The 20,711-nt window shown below is 33.9% G+C and overlaps 1 protein-coding gene across 8 annotated transcripts in view; it reads left to right on the top strand.

The window, feature by feature from the left end:
* LRP1B (LDL receptor related protein 1B) overlaps window positions 1-20,711 on the top strand; it is a 675,294-nt gene that overhangs the window by 505,290 nt on the left and 149,293 nt on the right. For all 8 annotated transcript variants that reach the window (XR_010432039.1, XM_064661626.1, XM_064661625.1 and 5 more), the window contains 8 exons: window positions 1,339-1,464; window positions 2,603-2,734; window positions 5,629-5,763; window positions 6,124-6,253; window positions 9,707-9,833; window positions 9,988-10,139; window positions 10,432-10,556; window positions 13,623-13,994. Coding sequence is in view for 7 of the 8 variants with exons in the window: in XM_064661626.1 (XP_064517696.1) it covers window positions 1,339-1,464; window positions 2,603-2,734; window positions 5,629-5,763; window positions 6,124-6,253; window positions 9,707-9,833; window positions 9,988-10,139; window positions 10,432-10,556; window positions 13,623-13,994 (1,299 nt within the window). In the remaining variant the exon portion in view is untranslated. The remainder of the gene's footprint in view (window positions 1-1,338; window positions 1,465-2,602; window positions 2,735-5,628; window positions 5,764-6,123; window positions 6,254-9,706; window positions 9,834-9,987; window positions 10,140-10,431; window positions 10,557-13,622; window positions 13,995-20,711) is intronic.

The following is a 20,711-nucleotide window of genomic DNA, read 5'->3' as shown; positions in this document are numbered from 1 at the left end:
GGAGATTGGTGATGAAAACATTTGGAAGTTACTTTAGAAGGAGCTTATTTCTGATTCCAGTTACTAAAAGTGATGAAGGTGGAATCTGTGAAACAAATTATTTCATTTTATTGTGGACTCCCCATCCATGGAGGTGTTCAAGGACAGGTTGGACAGGGCTCTGAGCAACCTGGTCGAGTGGAAGGTGTCCAGATCCATGTCAGGAGAGCTGGGAGGAGATGAGCTTTAAGGTCCATTCAGACCCAAACCATTCTGGGATTCTGTGATTTTGTGAAGAAGCTTCCAGAAGAACACAGAATGGTTTCTGCAATAAGTAGTCAATAAATGGATCACATTCTGTTCCATATTGAGCACTTCTGGGAACATTTGCCCTTTTAACTAATCTGGGAAACACCAAAAGTGCTTTGCCAGCCTGACCCTTAGTTTTAAGTGTGGTGGAACAATAAGTAATACAAATTTAGGCATTCAGTAATGTTTCTGTCATTTAAAAATGCTTTAAATCCCAACTGTGGAGACAGACAGCTCACGAGTGCCCAAACATTATCACTGCTGGATGTCTGCTGCATAGAAGAAAACTTCTATGGTTTTAGGTGAAGAAATGCTTTCTACTTCAAAATTAGGAATGCAAAAATAAATGTAACAAGTAGCTCTCTGATTCTTGTGGGCTTGGTAACTTGTAATCAACTAATTACTTGAATTTCTTAGTGGATTTCAATGTTTTTTCATGACTCTTCAAATTTCTGAGATGTGTTTAGTGTGTTGTGCATTATGTTTGTTATATATCTTATTTAAATCTTATTTAAAAATGGTCATCTATTACTTAAAAGTAAATATTGTATTAAGTAGTAGGAGCATGGATTTGTGAGATCACTTCGTAATATATCTTAAATATACTAAAAAAATGCTGGTTCATGAAGATAACAAGGTTAATATAACAGTTGATGAATGAATAAGGTATGATCAGTGATTTGCTCATGGTCTAAAATAAGATACACTTTCTAGACTAATGTCAGTGAGATTTCATCATTGCCAGTCCAAACTTAATGTAGTATTTTCAGGTTTTTCACAGGCTTTTACTTTAAAATAGGCTGTTTTTTCTAGAAAACTGAGTTATTTATAATCTGAAGGAAAATGTGTGGATAAAATGCTGCAGAAGGAAGCGTGGAAGGGTATATGAATATAAGAAATATTTTATGCATATCTCAATTTTTTGAAGACGTTAGCTGAATAAAATTTGGGTTTGGTAATATTAATATATCAATGACAACATTCATTTTTGGTTAGGACTGCACTGTTCAAGTTTTACTTCCTCTTATGTCTTCTCCCGTCACATTACAGGCAGCAATTCCTGTCAGTTAAACAATGGTGGATGTTCCCAGCTTTGCCTACCAACATCAGAAACCACTAGGACTTGTGTGTGTACAGTGGGCTACAACCTTCAGAAAAACCGCATGGCTTGCAAAGGTGAAATGCCTTCAGTATTTCTTTTAACTGACTTAACTTTTATGGGAAAATTGTAATGAGTAAATATACTTAATTCATTCATTTCAAGTTAAATAACTATACTTAATATGCCTGATTGAAGCAGTAACAGATGAATGTCTCTTGTGGTGAGGACAGAATTAAATTTAGCTTTTAGTTTCATTATTCGGTACTCCATAGATTTTTGTGGATACTCAGTTCATTTGAGCCTTTATTAATGGCAGTAAATATCTGTTCAAGGTCATATACCTTATCTTTAAACTAAATTACAGGCTACAGTATCTGAATTGTTGGATGTCTCATTGTATTGCTCTTAATATAAAGTAAAGCCTGATTTTTTTAAGTATTTTTTTTAATTAAACTTTGGTCCACTTGAGCTGGCAAAAAATCAGAACATAGCTTACAGACAAAGCCTTACTTTGTTCCTGAATAATACAAAACAACCTCATGGTCAAGATGCCTTATAGTTTTATAAACAGAATATTATTCGCTCCTATTTATTAGGACTAAATAACTTCTGAGAACTGCTGCATAACAAGACCTCTACACAGCAGCATTTATTCCTGCCTAATAGAAATAGGTGCATATGGAGTGTGATTAATCTAACATGAAAGTAGACATTTAACAGACATCAAGTGCACTGGTCACTAAAATGATGTCTTTCTCTCTTGTCTGTAAAGGAAGTGGGCATGACTGAAGGAGGGGAGCTGAATTGCATGCCTTAAAAATAATTTACAGTCCTGCTTTCCACAAGTTTTTTAAATTGTCTCTTGCTGAATATGTACAGAAAGTATAGATATACACTGAAAATATTCTTAAATGTCATTATAATTAGAAAACATTTTTAAGTTTTAATTTTCATTACTGCTGATTACCTGATTATAAGGTGGTATTCGAAATGCACAGTGATTCCTTTCTCTTTATAAGACAGCATTTATCATTTAATTAGAAATACACCATAATAACTCATGGATGTTTCTTTCAAAGAGATGGAGTTACCTATTTGGAAAACAATGGAGCAGTATTGGAAAACTATGTCTAGTGCATGTTAGCTCCTCAAATCTTGCTAATTGGGAAAGTCTTTACTTTACTCTCATTGGCTGCTTTATCTTTCCCATAGGTATCGAATCATTTCTCATGTATTCTGTTCATGAAGGAATAAGAGGAATTCCTCTTGATCCAAGCGATAAAATGGATGCTTTAATGCCTATATCTGGGACTTCATTTGCTGTGGGCATAGACTTCCATGCAGGTAAATATTATGTGCAATTTGTTGTATGGACGGTAAAAATTGTATATTGTTCTCATGAATGAAATAACCCTTTGTTTTCAAACCTTCCAAGTAATTGCAACTGCATTTAAAGGAATTGGAAGTTGATTATGTTACAGTGTTAACCAAAGAGATTTTACATTTTGCACTAAATACAAAATCATGTATTATGCATATGTAGCTTGTTTTGGCAGCACTAGCTGCTGTTTTTCAGTGGAGTCATCACCGAGAACTTGAATAGGAGACTGGTGGGTTTGCAGAAAGTGATCATCAGTCTGTAGGAATGCAGGTTTCGTTAGTTCTTTTTTCACAGAGAAAGGCTTGTTCCTGTTATGACACTTTTTCCATGGAATTTTCTTTATCCTATGTGTTGTACCCAGCAGGTGACTTTGACAGCTGAGTTGAAATAGTTTGCTTCCTGTCCAGCACAGCTCAACCACTTCCCTGCAGGGTGCAAGCCAACTCTGTATCTGTTCCTTCATTCTAGAAGCAGGTGCTCTGACAGCCTGAGGAACAGGCATTTCTGCCATTCCACCCACATGAGGATTTTATTGGGGATTTTACATCTTGTACTTTTTTGGGTTGGAATTTTCTTTTAGCATAGTCTACTTATATGATATGCTATCCTACTTTAAAGAGTTTTGTTTGGGCTTCACTAATCAATATCAAACTAATATTTTGGAAGAATAGGGGGTTTGGCTTTTGGGAAAGACGAGATTTGAGGAAGGATGAAGTTGAGTGAGGTTCTCCAACCTGCCTGATGATCAGTTACAGCACAGGGAACATGAACACACTTGACAGTGACAAATGCATTGGGAAACATGGATGTAAATAGTGTGCAGCAGTGAAATCACAAGAGGATAAAAAGTTACAATACAGCTTTCAGCTGCATTTCAGCTTAAAACCCAATTGTTCTTCTCATTTTGATATATTTTGATATATTAACTTGAATTTTGTAAATTCATTCCTAAAACCTCAAATATGATCCAGAAGGCAAGTGGAGGTACTTTCAGATTTCATCCTGAGGTTGGGGTTTTTTTTTCCACTTAGTGAATGTTTCTTCATTTCTTTCTTACTCAGGAAGCATTCCCAAATTTTGATCTACTCTCAGTAATGTTTAGATATGCAAAGTGGCTAAAATAGATTAACATATGCAAGTAGTATAACATATCATAACTAAAAGGCTTATGGCAACGTTTTTTGCAGACATGAATGAGCTAGAAGATACATGCACCTTTTTTCTCCCTGTGTTTTGATACTTCTAAATTCTAATTAAAGAACTAAGAGTCATTTTGACCTTTGGACTTTTTTAGAGGCTATTGAGGAGTAAGGTTGCCAGTGTTTTTTAAGACACAGGTTTATAAAACTGAGTGTGATCCTAGTAGCCCTTCACTTCTGTGTTGTTAAAGATCATAGCACTGATTCTTCCCTGCTGCTGAAGACTTTTTCACAGTATGTCAGGCAAATGCTCATTGTTTCTTCCTGTTGATGTTGTTCCAGGAAGCTCAACATAGAAACGTAAAAATACTTCACTAATAGATGTGCATTTGTTGAAATAATTATTTCACATACTGGGAGGGTACTCTGTACTTCAAAACTTGGTCTGGTTGGAGGAGAAATATTGCTGAAATATTGCTGGATATTGCTGAATATTCAGCAATATTCAAACAATAGTTTGTATGTTGAATTTTGGGTTACACAATTTTATTGGCAAAATACCAATGATTAAATGAAATTTATTTTCAGTGTTTGCTGAAAAGCATTAATTAAGAGAACAACACTACAATGTTGTGCTATATTCGTTAAGATTTAGTCATGGAAGTGAAAACACAGATCTCTGTGTTCTTGTAACAGTTTCAAAGCTGTTATGTGGATCCTTGCTCGCATGACTGACTTAAATAGTCGTGGTCTGAATACAAAGGGGTTTATTTTTATGGAGATGAATTAAAATGGAATAAGAAATACATAAAATTCAATTGTAGGGTGTCTTATCTAGTTGATAAACATAATAGTTTTGGTGGTTTTTTTATTAACTATGTGTTTTCAGATAAGACGTTGTTGTAATTCTATATCTTGTATTGCACTGCAGGGAACTTTGCATGCAACCATAGATCTGTATCTTATTGTTGAATATATATGCAGCTAGTATTAAGATGTATGTAATTTTCATACTCCCTTGAAATAAGCAGCAAAATACATGACTCCCATATTTGTTTGGGCTGCTTGAAGTCAGAATTTGTCATTTGTTTTATTGGTAGTGTGGCTAAAATTCTTGAGGATACCAATCTGGTTTGGTGTCAAATAAATCTAGTTATTTGAGTAAGTTTTGTTTTTCTCTTCTCTAACTCTGTCTCTATCTATCTATCTATTTCTGTATATATACATATTTACACATACATTCACATATGTACATGAGTGTATATATAGGATTAGTAGATATAAAATATTTTATAATTATTTGATAGTAGACATAAAATAGTTATATGTATAGATATAAGTAATACTTCTATAAATATACTCAAACTCTGTTAGGGAATTAAAAACAGATATACAAAGTATGAAAAAATAAAGAAAATACAGCATATTTATTGTGATTTTTAGCAGAGGTAGTAGCTTCCATCTGTTTTCATGGCCCTAATTGTGCTATAAGAGTAGTACTAAACAAACAGTAGAAAACCTGGAATTTTGGCAGAATTTTTAAAATAAAATTTAAGAAAAGGAATGAGAAATTAAAGCTGATAGTTTTGATACCATTATTCTGCTTACTCTGAATCATATTAATAAAGTTATAATTAGCAATTTTCACAGTAACTGATGTCAATATTTGGTCTGAAGTACCTGAATTAATCTAAGAATCATTGCCACGTATTTTATAGGAAATGATACAATCTATTGGACAGACATGGGTTTCAACAAAATTAGCAGATCTAAGCGAGACCAAACATGGAAAGAAGACATTGTTACAAATGGTTTGGGAAGAGTTGAAGGCATTGCAGTGGACTGGATAGCAGGTAGGTCTGAACCTGCTTCAGGACATGTCATTATTTCCAACAATGCGCCCTTGCATCTTCAGCTCAAGACTAATTAAATTGGTTTTGCTTTTAGTTCTAATTTCTAGTATTGCACATGTCTGGACAATATTTATGTATCTTGGATGCCGCTTCTTAGGTGGACAGTTTCAATGGTGACAACAACAAATACAGGTTTATACTCTACAATGGAAGGCTGAATAAGACTGTAAATTACAAGTATAAGATACGTGTAAATGAAAATACAGGAGTTAGTTTCTGGTCCTCATTTACATGCTTAAGATTTAAACACTTTTCATGTAGTCTTTTCTTCCTGCAGTAACTTCCTTGTGCTCTTCCCAGGTAACATATATTGGACGGATCATGGCTTCAACTTAATTGAAGTTGCCAGGCTCAACGGCTCCTTCCGATATGTGATTATATCCCAGGGCTTGGACCAGCCGAGATCTATCGCAGTGCACCCAGAAAAAGGGTAACATGACCATGGCTACCTGTATTTCCTTTAAAGTTTGCATGCCAGCATTGAACCTTTTAGATAAGCAAAGGGATTCCTTTGATCTAATAGATAAATATTTATTAAAACCCACGGGATTATATTGGAAACTGTTGTATTGTAAATAAGCACAGGTGGAAGGAAGTGTTACTCTTGAGACACGAAGACTTTTTTCATTGCTCTCTGTATTCATGACATACTGCAATGTCTTTGCAAAATAGTTTTGATTTTCCAAGGAAATCATTTCACTTGAAGTTTGGATGTTGCTTGGAAGCATGCTTAAATCTGTTCTGAAGTTTTCAGCAAATCCAAGGAAGCCACATGAGCTTATGAAGGACCTCAATGTCATGATGAAATAGCGGAACAGTGTAAGCCTTGGTAGCTATAAACTCCAGTATCATGTAACATCCCATTACAGCAACAGAGAGATTGCCCAGGATAGCTGAAAGTCATGTAAGATGAAGCATGTGGGTAGGAGAGTAAGAACTGGCAAAACTGAACTGCTTGGCAAAAATTCATCCAGCTGATTGTTGAGGGCAGAGACTGCACTGCAGCATTGATAGAAATAGGGAATGTACTGTTCCCTTCCAGCTCCAAAACTGCCAAAACTCCCTGTCCCTGGAGTTGTTAAAGGCCAGGCTGGATGGGGGGCTGAATAACCTGGTCTAGTGGAAGGTGTCCCTGCCCATGGCAGGGGGGTTGTTTATAATACTTAAGAAGGAGAAAAGGACCACAGATTAGTAACTGTTTTAGAAGTCTGGTGTATCTTCTGTGAAAGAGGGTAAGCTTCATCTATTTTATAATACTGTGCCACAAAATGATAACTAGGGATATCTCCAGTCAAAGTTTCTTCAGGAGATGGATAGCAGTGTTTTCTAGGGAAGTACAGGAATGCCTTTCTTTGGGAAGATTAAGGCCTTTTTACTCTTTGCATTATTGTCATGTCTCTTTCCCTTTATGAGGCAAAACTTTCAAAGGTATTCTTCCCTCCCCTTGCCCTGACTTCACATTCTGCATTTCTCTTGAAGCTAGAGTTGACAGCTAAAAGAATAGAGAGGAAAATAGCAGTTATTAAATCTCGTTGAATCTGCCAGTTATACCAAGATATGAAGCAGGCAGCGTTCAGCTGGTTGGTGACATTATTTATTGTCACTGATGAAGAAGTGAAGAAGGTGTAGCCCTACAAAAGGGTGTTTTTGTCCTTCATCAGGTTTATTTATTCATATAACATGCACATGCCTGACTTTTTCCTAATTTAATAATAGCTTTCTGATCAAGCTCAGAATTGAGATTGAAATAGGGAATTAAGCTCATAGTGAAACTTCTAAGATGCCTCCTTTAACAAACATTTAGGGAATTTCATTTGTGTTTAGGGGTTGGGGTTGGGGGTGGGAGGAGCTTAAACTGACTGAATTTTTTCCAAAGAAGATTTTTTTGAAGATTCTATTCCAGCATCAAATTTCCACCCCTTGCATCTCCATGTCAGCTGTGTAATTTATATGAGGGACAGTTCTGAAATAAATTGAGTCATAGTTATTCTATAATCACAGTATATACATCAATTATATCCATAGCATATTGCTGCCTACAGAGGTCTATGAAACAAGTATTTTAGTTGGTACTTCCAAGAACTTTTGAGAAGATGTGGGAAGTTTTTCAATACTAGTTAATGGTTTGTGTAAGTTGATGTATTAATATATTTATAATCATTAATGCTCTAAGGGAGTAATTAATAACTTGCCTTATATTTTTGGCAGCTATTCAGGATTTTCTTCGCAGGATTTTAAATTTAACCCACTAATTATGGGGTATAATTTTTTTTTTCTCCTTAGAGTAACTAATTTAAGGAAAGAGTATGGAAAGTTTAATTCAAGTATGTTGAATGTCTGCCTTTCTGTATTCAAGATTTAGTTTATGTCCATGTATTTAGAAAGTACCTCTAGTTAGATGCCTGAAAGCAAGTTGAGTTCTGTTTAGAGGTGCTGTTACTAATCTAGTTAAAGTTGTATTAAACTTAAGCAGTGATTGTTGATATCTAGCTGGTTAGTACTGTCTATTTTACCATTTCTCAAACGTATTTTTAATTTAGCTAAAGTTGCAGTTCAATTTCCTAAGGTAGTATAAGTTTTGTAGTTAGTATAAATATTATTGTTTGTTCTGTCAAGAAGTATGAGAACAGATTCATTTTTTTTAGAGCCAGAAAGCCCTACACTGAGAGCAAAAGTAAGATGAACAATGTTTCAGAAGCTAAATTTGATAAGAAAATTATAAGATCCATATTTTTTCTCCCTTATCACATTTTTATTCCTGATTATTTCACATATTTACAGTCATCCAGTCAAATACAGCTACTTAACAAGAGATTGGCATAATGATGACACCAGACACAGGGAGAGAACTGTTTAGTAGTGTCCAGAAGATTTTTGTAATCTTTAAAAACCAAGTAATGCATACACAGAGGAAAGCAATGGAGAATGGTTTTGTATGTTCTGTTAACTTTGTTTACAGCATATTACTAAACAAAGTTTTAGTGGATTCTGTGAATATCTGCTATGAAAATCCTTCTCTTTATGCAATTAATATTATGCAAGGCCTCAATTATATTATCTTTGAAAGAGATTTCTTCCTCAGAAAACTGTTGTTTTTGTGTGTTTATAATATATTTTAACACAGATATACATACATGTGTATTTGTAGACACATAGATATTCCAGTAAAGCTATTCTATAGATTACTGTTCAGTAAAGAAAGTGTTCTGTGTAGATTAACTGGCCTCATTTTGTTATACCTGAATGAGAAGTAGGGGGTCAAAGCAGAAGTTTGAGCCAGCACCCTATCCCAAATTAGTGATGTTAGTGTGCCAGTAAGTGTATGGAAACACAAAATTAGGTAAGCAAAATGAAAATTCTTCCCATGAGCATTTGACAGAATTTGAAAAATTTTCTTCTCAAATAAAGTCCCTTTGCTCTGCCATTTCCCACAGTGCTGCTCACTGCTTCATATTTAAAACATTTTAAAGTTAAACATACATCTCTTGTATTATCACATTTGTTAGTGATAATTAAATGCAAGAGCTTCTGTTCCAGTATTTTATTTTTTTTTTTAATTTGCCTTTATTTTTCCAAACACACAGCTAAATTCTTTAAGGAATAGAATTTCATATTGATTGATCAAGCAGTTTTAAGAATTTCTTCATATACATCATTTGCAAAAACCCTCAAGTGTTCTATTAAACAAGTATTATGATGCATTTAATTTCTTAATATTATTTAGAGACGTGAACCTTATCATGTTTTTTAAGTACTTACCATATTTGTAAGTACCCATTTAATGGTAATAGTGTATTTAGCTTGCAACTGAAGTACGGCATTACATATTTACAGTTCCTGTTTTGATGCTAAATTTTAACTGGTGATTTCTGCAACGTTTTAGGTATTTATTTTGGACAGAGTGGGGACAGACTCCTTGCATAGGCAGGGCACGCTTAGATGGGTCTGAGAAGGTTGTCCTTGTGAGCCTGGGGATTGCGTGGCCTAACGGGATTTCCATCGATTACGAGGTCAGTTCCTCTCTCTTCCAGCGCGTGTTAAAATGTACAGTATTTGTTACATTTCATTAAAGCCAGCTGGTGTTCCACTTTGATGTAATCTAAATAACTCTTAATTAAGTACTTGGACAAGACTGTTGATGTTTCCTTTAAAATTAATCTTCAGGAAAATAAATTATATTGGTGTGATGCTCGTACCGACAAGATAGAAAGAATTGACCTTGAGAGTGGAGGGAATCGGGAGATTGTGCTGTCAGGGAGCAATGTGGATATGTTTTCAGTTGCGGTGTTTGGAGCTTACATCTACTGGTCTGACAGGTAATTTATTTTTCATAAGTATTTTAAGTCTCAAAATGTTATTTTGGTGCCAGGTGCTTCACCTTTGTAGGATTAGCCATTCCTTAGCAAGGTCACAGAACAGATCCCAGAAACCTGTGAAATTTCCAAAGAAAGGGCTGTTGTGATGCTGAAAGCTCAAGCTCATGAGCATCAGAGATGAAAACAGGTTTCTACACCTCCTGTTAGGTGAACTCTCCACTGCTCTTCAGTCATTTGTTCGGTGTGAATTAGTTGAGGATTGTTGATGAGACATCTTCAACTTTTTTGGCAGAGCACATGCAAATGGCTCTATTAGAAGAGGCCACAAGAATGAGGCCACGGATGCTGTGACCATGAGGACTGGCCTTGGAATAAACCTGAAGGAAGTGAAAGTCTTTAATAGAGCACGAGAGAAAGGTTGGCTGTTCTTAAGGATGCTATTAATTGTTTTAATATCACCTGCTACTTTTTATGTATATTGAAGCATACAAAAAAAAAGAAGTAATCAATGATTTTATCTCCACTTTTTCCCCTTGAAGTGTTTTTTTAACTAAAATTATTGTACTAAAGAAAACATAGAGTACAAATTCTACTAAAATTCTTCCAAGTGTTTTAAAGAGAAAGTCTAAAACCAAAACACTTCCTACCATTCCAGGTTTGATGATTTTCATTTTGTTTTTTTAAATAGCAAAAGACAGTCTTAGAAATGAGGGACCTTGAACTGTGCTTTACAGAGCAGTAATCTCAGGCAGTTTCAGATTTCTGTTGGAAAGCAAAGCAAAATTTTTTCTTACTAGAAATTCCCAGCCTCTCTGTCTCCAGTGTTTATTTGCTAAAATTTCTTGGGCTTAAGTCTTTTTGTTTGTTTGTTTCTGTAGGAAGAGACCTTGTAAATAATCAGATTTCCTTTATATTCAATTAGTTTAGCGAACTCAAGTGACAAAAGTTATTATATATTTTCTATGATTTATGATACCTATGGTTAAATTTTATTTTCCACTACCTCACTAAGAATCATCTTGCTTTAAATGTCTTTTTACTTCTAAAATTCTGGTTTTGATGAGACCTTGAAAAACTTGTCTCATTGAGAAAAGGTGGTTTGATGATTATTTACTCAGAACAAACTGCTACCAGGCCATCCAGACAAAATTTTCTATAAATATATTTAAAAAAAGAGAGAAAAAGGGTTACTGCAATACAAAATAATTTTTTAAATACAAATATATCTCTGGTGTTGGTAGTGTTCAAAATTTGCTTTAATCACAGCATTATATACTCAAAGATTCTGTTTCTTTTACGTAAGTCTTTCCTAAATAATGGCATTAAATATGACATGTAAAATAAATGTACATTTTGAAAGAAAACAGATTAAACAATAAGAAAAACTTTACTTTTTTTAATTTCTTTTTGAGAAAAATTAATTTGCAAGCATATGCATATTAATTTTACTAAAAATTTCTGTATGTACTGGGCATCATATTTTATGGATAAAAATAAAATACACACAAAAAGTCCCCATTTATTTTAACTAGGCTAGAAATAGTTAATGTCTGCTTGCTTGGAAGGGCTTTATATTATAGAATATATTCTCTATATATTCTATATATAGAATTAGGAAAATAGAACATTGAGATAATGTTGAATGATTTTTATTGATAGCTTTATAGACATGATCACTTGAATGGGAAAAACAGTTATTGAGGCTAAAAATCTACTGCTGTTAGTTTGAAAAACATAACTGAATGATTTTTAATACATTTTTCAAATTTTACTAGGGTACAAATGGTTAATGTCATTGGGAGGGAATGTCAGTGAGCCAGAAGGACAAAAGGGAAAAAAACAGGTGAAAAATATTTTTGGAATGTTTCTCTGTATCACACTATTACATATAGTTTTTAAGTTTATTGAACTAGTAGTTAAGACTGTTTAAAAAAGTGGGATAAGTGAGCTTCCTGACCTTCTGTTATTAAAACAAAGACACAAACAAACAGAAAAGGAGCCCAAACAGAAAAGGAGCCCAAACAAAAACCCAACCACCTGTGCTGATTGTGATTAATGCTTTTTTTTCAAACACCTGTTTTACCCTTTCTGATGAGCCAGTCCTAAAGTGCTACTTGAAAACTGATTCCCATCCCTCAGTCCTATTTGGCATGTGTGCAAGGACATGCCTCAATTACACTGATTCCAGAACTGACCATTTTTAAAGATATTCACAGCTGGTGAACAGTGGAAGCATTGATGTTTTCAAAGAGACTTCAGAAGCTTGAGGATCTTGTCGATATATTTTCCTTTCTCTTCTCAACATTTCATCCTTCCAAACAGATATTAACCTTTCTAGCCTAATAAAACTTTTAAAGAATCTTTAAAGCAAACTGAATGAGAAAATGTATAGAGCTAAATCTCCATATGTTTTTACATGACTCCAGAGGACTATGTCTCATGGAATTTTGCATAGGAACACAAAATTCAATCTTTGTAGTTTTAAGAGCAAAGTAGCTCTCATTCCCCATTATTCTTTCTTAAAAGTATTTTCAGGTTGAAACGTAGCAGGTAAAAAATACAATCAACAGTACTTTCAGACACTACATATTCCCCAACAATTATTATGGTTTTGTACCTGAAAAGAGTCTGTTTAAAATGTTTTATTCTCCTTCATTATGTGGAAAACTTTCAGAAATGGGAAAATGACTCTACCAAAAAAGCTGAGTTGTTACATGGAAAGTGCTGTCAGAAACAGAAACTAAATTATCTGAACTAACTATAAGAGTAATTCATATCTAGTAAAGAAAAAAAACAGAAAGGAAAAGACAAAGAAAAATAGCTCCTAATTATTGACTATTACTGTAATTTTAAATATTGCTTGCAACAAGTGTAGTTACTAATTTGACAATGATTCCTTAATGGTGTGCAATTGTCAGGGAGTAAGTTTTTAAAGTCAGGTTTTAAAGGAAATTAGAACAAAATGTTAGGAAATTTCTTCATCAGAAACAGAGAACTGGATTGACACAGTTTTGTACCTGTCAATACATATTATTCATTTTGATAGAAATTGTCTAAAAGCAGTACTGTATTCTGATGGTACCTAAATTTGACTTTTTACCAGTAACAGGTGTTTTAAAAAAAATTTTGAAAATCTTTCAAAGCACTTGAAACAGTTTCTGAGTCTTCAGCTGGAAGAAGACTTAGGATTAGTATGGAGGAATAACCCATTTTATCTTTTTTCTCTTAATAAAATATATACTGTTGTGATTTGAAAAAGACATTAATTATATTTGCTCATTAATTGTATTCTCTAAAATTATTTTCAGGTTGTGGTTAAAGTCACATTCTTTACTGTGTTAGGCTTTGGTTTACTTGTGAATATTGCACAAACTATTTGTAAGAGAGGAATTTTTAAGAGTGCATAAAATTTCATTTTTATTTAAGTTAGCTAATTATATTTATATTTATAAAAGGTAGATTTTTTTTTTTTTTCTTTTACAGGCACCAATGTGTGTGCCAAGAATAATGGTGGGTGTCATCAGCTTTGCCTTTACCGTGGAAACGCACGGAGAACGTGTGCTTGTGCACACGGATATCTTGCAGAAGATGGAATTAGTTGCCTGAGACATGAAGGCTACCTGTTGTACTCAGGAAGGACCATATTAAAAAGCATTCACCTTTCTGATGAAACCAACTTGAATTCACCAATAAGACCATATGAAAATCCAGAGTACTTCAAAAACGTCATAGCTCTGGCTTTTGACTACAGCCTGAAGGGAAGGGGCACAAACCGCATATTTTTCAGTGATGCACACTATGGAAATATTCAAGTTATTAAAGACAACTGGGCTGGCAGAAAAGTGCTAATTGAAAGTAAGTAAAAAACAAAAAAAAAATAAATAAAAATTCCCAAAATGTGTATTTTATTTCAGTAAACTTTATTAAGTGAAACACTGATGATCACTTGACTTTACAGAGTAAAAATATCAATGAAGTTTTATCACATTTAATTATTGTATTTTATCCCTATAAGATGCATTTAAGCATGAATAACTTCAAAATAATTTATTTTATAACAGGTTTATGATGTGTGAAGCGTATTACTCGAAAACAGAAGTGATAACGGCAATGCTTAATTTATATGCTTGATTTTAAGGGGCTTTACTGTTGAAACAAAACCTCATGAATTTCTACTGTTTTATTTTATGTTGCCTATGGCATTTCTACATTTATCTATTTGTTTGGGTGGGTTTAATAACAAGACCAAAGAAAGTGTAAGGAAAAATGAAAGTGCATTTGGTATATCATCTTTTGCTGTTGCATGTTAATGGGGATACTTCTAGTAAAGAAAAAAAACTTAAACAGCTGCAAACTGGCATAAGTATTATTTTACAACTTATATTGAATAATTGTTGCATTATTACCTCTGCACAGTGGTTCTGGGAAGCCATTTGTGCTTATGAAAACCGTTGGCACTAATGAATGGAAAAGCATTTTTAAAATATTTTTAAACTGAAAGAGTGTAGATTTAGATGAGATCTGAGGAAGAAATTCTTCCCTATGAGGCTGGTGAGGCCATGGCACAGATTGCCCAGAAAAACTGTGGCTGCCCCATCCCTGGAAGTGTTCAAGGTCAAACTGGATGGGGCTTGGAGAAACCTAGTCTAATGGAAGGTGTCCCTACCCGTGGCAGGGGGTGGAATGAGATGATCTTTAAGGTTTCTTCCGACCCAAATCATTCTGTGATTCTGTGTGATACAAGGCCTTTCTTTTTTTTTTCCTTTGAGTTTTTATGTGTGCATATTTTAGAGCAATCAATGGCATCTGTATTAAAATATGGTAAAGATAAACTAAGCAATATTGTCAGGATGTTCTCATTACTCCCAGGAAAGCATTAAACCTTGGCATTTGGAGTTGACGTTAGCTGTATGAGAGACACAGACAGCTCACAGAAATGTGCAGTGGTGACACACAAGCACTGTTTTAACTCTGATGTTATAGGAAGACATTAAAAGTATTGCATGAAAAGTCACTGGAATTTTCAGCATTTAAAACAAAGAGGAAAAATAAATACTTGTGAAGCACCAATGCAGATAGAAATTGGGTTTTAAAAGAACAATAAAGCGTTCCTCATTACTTTATAATAGGCTGTTCTACAAGAGCAAAAGACATTCCGTAAAGCATAGTTGAGAATTATAGTTTTAAGAAGTTGTTAGGAAGTGTTTCTACTTGTAACTTAATATGCCCGATTTCATTTTTCATTAGCAGAGTCAGCACTCTGAATAATTTAATGTCAGATGAAATTTTGTATCCTTGCAAAGAAATTTACTGTACATGCTTGGGATGTATATGTAAACTATGGCATTTTGTAGAAAGGCTTCTGTACTATTCTGTAGAAATACTTTGTAAATGAGAAGGGTTATAACATCCCAGTATATGTCAGTTTATTGCTCTTCTTCAAGAGCCCCTTAGTTTATGTTGAGTCATTCATTTTCAGCTGGTATTTTTGTATTGTATGGCTCTCCATTCCACAGTCTGCATGTGATTTTTCTCCCACTGTAAACAGGAGACAGTTCATGGGGCTGCTTGATGTAGTGGAAGTATTTAATCAACCACACCTATAAAAGAAAAAACAGCGGTAGGATTGGTTGACACCAGTAAGACACCAGTCTTCACTGGAAGACAGAAAATTCTAAAATTTTTCTGATTTCTACATTAAGAATCTGTGATCATGTAGAATTTATTAGATGGAATCCAGCTGAGAGATGTTAGTAATAATGTTTCATTTCAGGATTGAAAAAATAACACCTGTTATATTAATTTTGCTGTCTTTTTCATCCAGAATTATTAGTACGTATCTATAGCAAGTTTTACTTTATTAGGGAGAGATATAAAACCACAATGGAAATATCTAGTGTGGTTCTATCAGTTCTACAACATTGTTCTACCCCATTAAGTTGAAGTCTAAAAATCACACAAACCTTTATTCAGTATTTGACTTCAGTAGAGAAATTAGGATGTGTTACATACGACATACTGTTGTCCCAGATTTTTAGTTCACTGAATGTAAATCTGCTCGTAAGGAATCTCTCACCTGATGGATTTCTACCTCCCTGAAATCAGACATGCTGCTCAAATCTAATAGATTAGTGAACTTTCCTGCACGCTAAAACACTTAAGACATATAGAGCTCTTTGTTAAACAGGTTTCCAGTTCACTAAAAACAGATTTACAACTCACGAGCAACCCATTATCTAACATGTTTTTAGCTCACTGAGAACAGATTTACTACCCAGAAACAACCCATTATCTAACATGTTTCCAGTTCACTGAAAACAGATTTACAACCCATACACGAGCCATTATCTAACATAGTTCCAACTCACTGAATATTGATTTAGAATTCATAAACAACCCATTATCTGACAAATTTTCACCTCACTGAACAGATTTGCAACTCATAAACAGCCATTAGCTAACACATTTTCGGCTCATGGAAAGTAGATTTACGGCGTATAAACAACTTTATCTAACTTGTTCCAGTTCACTAGAAATAGATTCAAAACTCACCAAGAACCCTGGACCTGATAGGGTTCTGTCTTCAGCAGCAAGAAACAATAACAACAACAAAAAACCAACCCAGCATGTGCATAGTATGGCACGCCATGCCACCTTTGGGTTTTGTACAGCAGGAGGTTTTTGGAGGGGATTTTTTTCTTAGCTCTGAACTCTGCTGATGAAAGGAGCAATATTTCATTTGGTCACTCAGCAGGGATTTGTTCTTTCTTGTTTTCTTAAGTAACTTTATCAGGTTAATCTTTCTTATTGCCAATTTTTAAAATTTTACCTTGTTCTTGCCTGTGATTTTGCACAAATATTCTTTTGACTGACCTAAGTTGCTTCAGAGCATATGTTTATACAAAGAAGCCTTTTTTAAAAAAGCTAAGTTTCAGTTTCTAAGCTAATAGTTCTTTTTTTTTTTTTAATTATTATTTATCATAGGTAGAAGCTTGAAGCAATACATGAATTAACCAAAACCTGCTTCAGTTTATCTGTAGAAAAACACTGTGATATTCAAATAGCTTTAATACAGTGGTGCAACAGTAGACAGAAGACAAATGAAGTTAAAACTAAAGAAAAAAGGTGGAGGCAAGGCAAAAAAAAAGGCAAATGAGAAACAGGAAAAAGTAATGAGATACACTCAATGGTTTTTCTCCTAACTGTGTAAACAAAGGCACTGAGATATTTTGCCAGTGAAATGTCTCTCACAGCACAAAATGAAGTGTTATGTGAGAAAACGCTCCTGTTTTGAACCTGAGGCACTGGTGTCTGTAGAGCACAAAAATCTTTTCACTGCTAACATAAAGTGTCAGATCCTGTGATGTATTGTAAGGCTTTTTACAGTCTGAATCTTTTAAAGGTGTTCCAATGTGTGCTACTATTCTTCCTAACTAAATGGGTCCAATTTAACTGTCAAAAAGGCATTTATGTTCCCATTTCTCTTACAGAGCGTTACTTTTGGTACATTGTGAGATCCCTTTAGTTTTGGAGTTTTCTTCTCCAGGAAAGGAATTTTTAATCTGTTAAAAATAAATATTGAATATTGTTGCTTTTTATTTCATAAATGGAGTCATTATAGCTGTATATGGTATATGTATATGTTATATGTATTTGTATATTCATTATAACTGCATATAGGTCCAGTGATTTTCACTTTTTAAAGGAGGGAAAGTGAGAGGCTGTTGTTAAGTCTAGGAGATTTAAATAGTAAACCATAATATTTATTATTCCAACTTGAAAAACAAGTTGTCTAGTTTAACACTATCTTTTGTTTCTGTATGTGGCTGCATATTAGAGAACCACAGAATATTTTGGGTTAGAAGGGACCTTAAAAATCACCTCATTCTAAGCCCCTGCCACGGGCAGGGACACCTTCCACTAGACAATGATTAGTGGGTAAAATCTATGAGTTGTTGCTATAGGTGAATAAAGTAATCTAATTTTATATTAAGCATTTATTATTCTAGATTGATGTAGTCCTGCACATTTCATGTGTTGTTTAGGTGTCCCTGGTGTGAAACTCTAAATGTGTTTATGACAGGAGCTGACTTACACTGATCTTTTAGCATGGTATGTTGTGAGCATTCCCAACCCCAGTATTGAGGAAAGGTGTTTTTGCCTATTGAACTTGAGATTATTCATGAGGAATTAATACTATTTGTGGCCGATTCAACTGTAAAAAATTGCCCTTAGATTTTTTTATTGATGCAAATATTTACTAAATTTTTACCTTGGCAACTCTGATTTAGTTGCCTTAAATGTAAAACTGTTTGGTGAATTTTCAGGAAAAAGCTACACAGAAGGAACATCTCTTGAATTTCATTGTTTTATTCTAAAGAGTAATGTGATCCAGCAAATATTATTAGGTTATTAGGCTATTCTGCCATTAACACCTCAAATATCTCTCTAGTGTTTGATTTTACTTCAACATTAAGAATAAAAATGTGTGTTCATATATATTTATTAGAAGGCTTGCTAGTCTAATAGTATTGATTTAAAGGTGCTAAGGGTGAAGAGTAGGTTGGTTCTTTTTAGAGTCCACTTGTAATGCATGAAAAGATAATATGGGCTCTTGTAATTAGCAAAACATTTCTTCCATGACAATGGTTGAGATTTTAAATAATCTAATAAAACACTTCCATCTCCATAGGTTAGGTTGCCATTCTGGAAGTCTTTCTGCTTTTAAAGACTCTTTTACATGGATACTTTAACTATATTGATGTTATGATATTATAACACTTGTTAACTTGTATTGCCTCAGTAAGTTTGAAGGAATAAGATTACATCCATGGAGATGTTTGTAGTACCTTGAACTCAGGGTAGTTGTTGCTTTGAAGAACCCAAAACCTTTGTTGATACTGTCCTATTACATTTAATAATCTTTAATGTGGAATAGATTATAGCATGGGTTTATATTTTGAAGATGCAGAAAAATGATAGAGGTAAAGAATTATTTAACGTTCTAATTGTGCAGTCAGTGAGGAATGTGAACCTAAACCCTTCTCTTCAGGTGCTTTAGTGCTCGTGAGACATTTCTTTCACCCCGGATCAAACGGTGACCACCTGTAACCCATCCCCACAATCTTACACAAACAGAGTGACAGAAAGCAGGGTTCCCTCCTGTGACCAGTCTGGTGTAACAATCGCCAGGCTGAATCCTGAAAGGTAAATTGCCAAAGCCAAGTCACTGAATGAATAAAGATCAAGCAGGTGTTTCAGTACTGAACATGAAAGCCTTCTCCAAAGTTCTGATATCTAAGAGCTGTTCATGATCAATTTCATTACTTTGATGGCTTTTGAGTATTAAAAAAAAATATGATGTTGAGAGTTTTTCACTGCTTTAGAGCATTGCTAAAGAAAAGGAGTTGGTAAAGATATGAAATTAAAAGGAAAAGGTAATTGAAGTGGTACAACTGGAAAAGTTTTTACTGTAAACTTCCTAGATAATTTTAGAAGTATAAGATAAGAGATAAAAATCTAGGAAATTGAGAACTAATATATATATTACCAAAAGCCCGTGGCAACAACTATTGGATAATTTAAACTTCGTGTCCTTTAGTATTTTTATTTCCTGGTCGCAATAATAAGGGATCTTATTCTGAGTTCTTCAGTTATTGATTTGTTGCTTGTCTGTTCCCTGAGAAAGTCAGATGAAGATCAGCATGACAATATTTATAGGCTGCATCTCATCTGTGGGATGCAATCTATCTTCGTTAAGTTCAGTAAAAGTGATAGATAGCGTTTGGCAACGTAATGATGTGATCACTCTACCATTGCCTTTGTAAATCATAAGCTGTTGCATTCTCTTGTGTAGATATTTAATCAGTTACACACCCCATTACTGATTTAATTCAGAATGTCAGTGGCAGGTGAATAATGTGAGTATTTGTATATTAATATCATATTGTATTAATGTTCCTTTCATTTAAGTATGCAATTCATGTGAAAATCATAAACTGTTGCTTCATGGCTAGAATAAATCTAATCAGTGCTGTAGGCATCTAATACCATCAGTGTTTTAATTCAATATGTCAGTAAAACAAATGTGTTTCTTTTCATTTCCAGTTCCTTTATGCTTTACCAATTCAGAATATTATATGATGCTGCAAAAATATGAAGCTGAGAGTAAACAAATTGCTAATTTTCATCCTTTTATAGGTTTTGGGACTAAATCCTTCAATTGTAGCACCAGAGAGGATGAGGCCATACTTCTAATATAGATATATTAAAATATATATGTTTTTTATATATATATATAATTTATATAAAAATATATTTTAAAAAGTGCTCTAAAATATGCTTTAAGGAAGTACTTATATAAGTAAATATAAAATAATATCACTGCTGGTTTGCATAGATATAATACTGAAATGCATGTGCTTTGGCATCTTCTCTACTGTTCTGTCTTTAACAATATGAAGTTACTAAAAGGTTTTAATTTTGGAGGAAAAACATCCGAGTTTCTAGAGGACCATTTGTAGGATCCCTTCTGTCCTCAGTTGGTCCTTAGTTTATCATTGTTAAAAAGAT

The sequence above is a fragment of the Pseudopipra pipra genome, chromosome 7 (genome assembly GCF_036250125.1).
Source record: "Pseudopipra pipra isolate bDixPip1 chromosome 7, bDixPip1.hap1, whole genome shotgun sequence".
In the NCBI taxonomy this organism is placed as follows: domain Eukaryota; kingdom Metazoa; phylum Chordata; class Aves; order Passeriformes; family Pipridae; genus Pseudopipra; species Pseudopipra pipra.
This window is presented reverse-complemented; position numbering and strand designations above follow the sequence as displayed.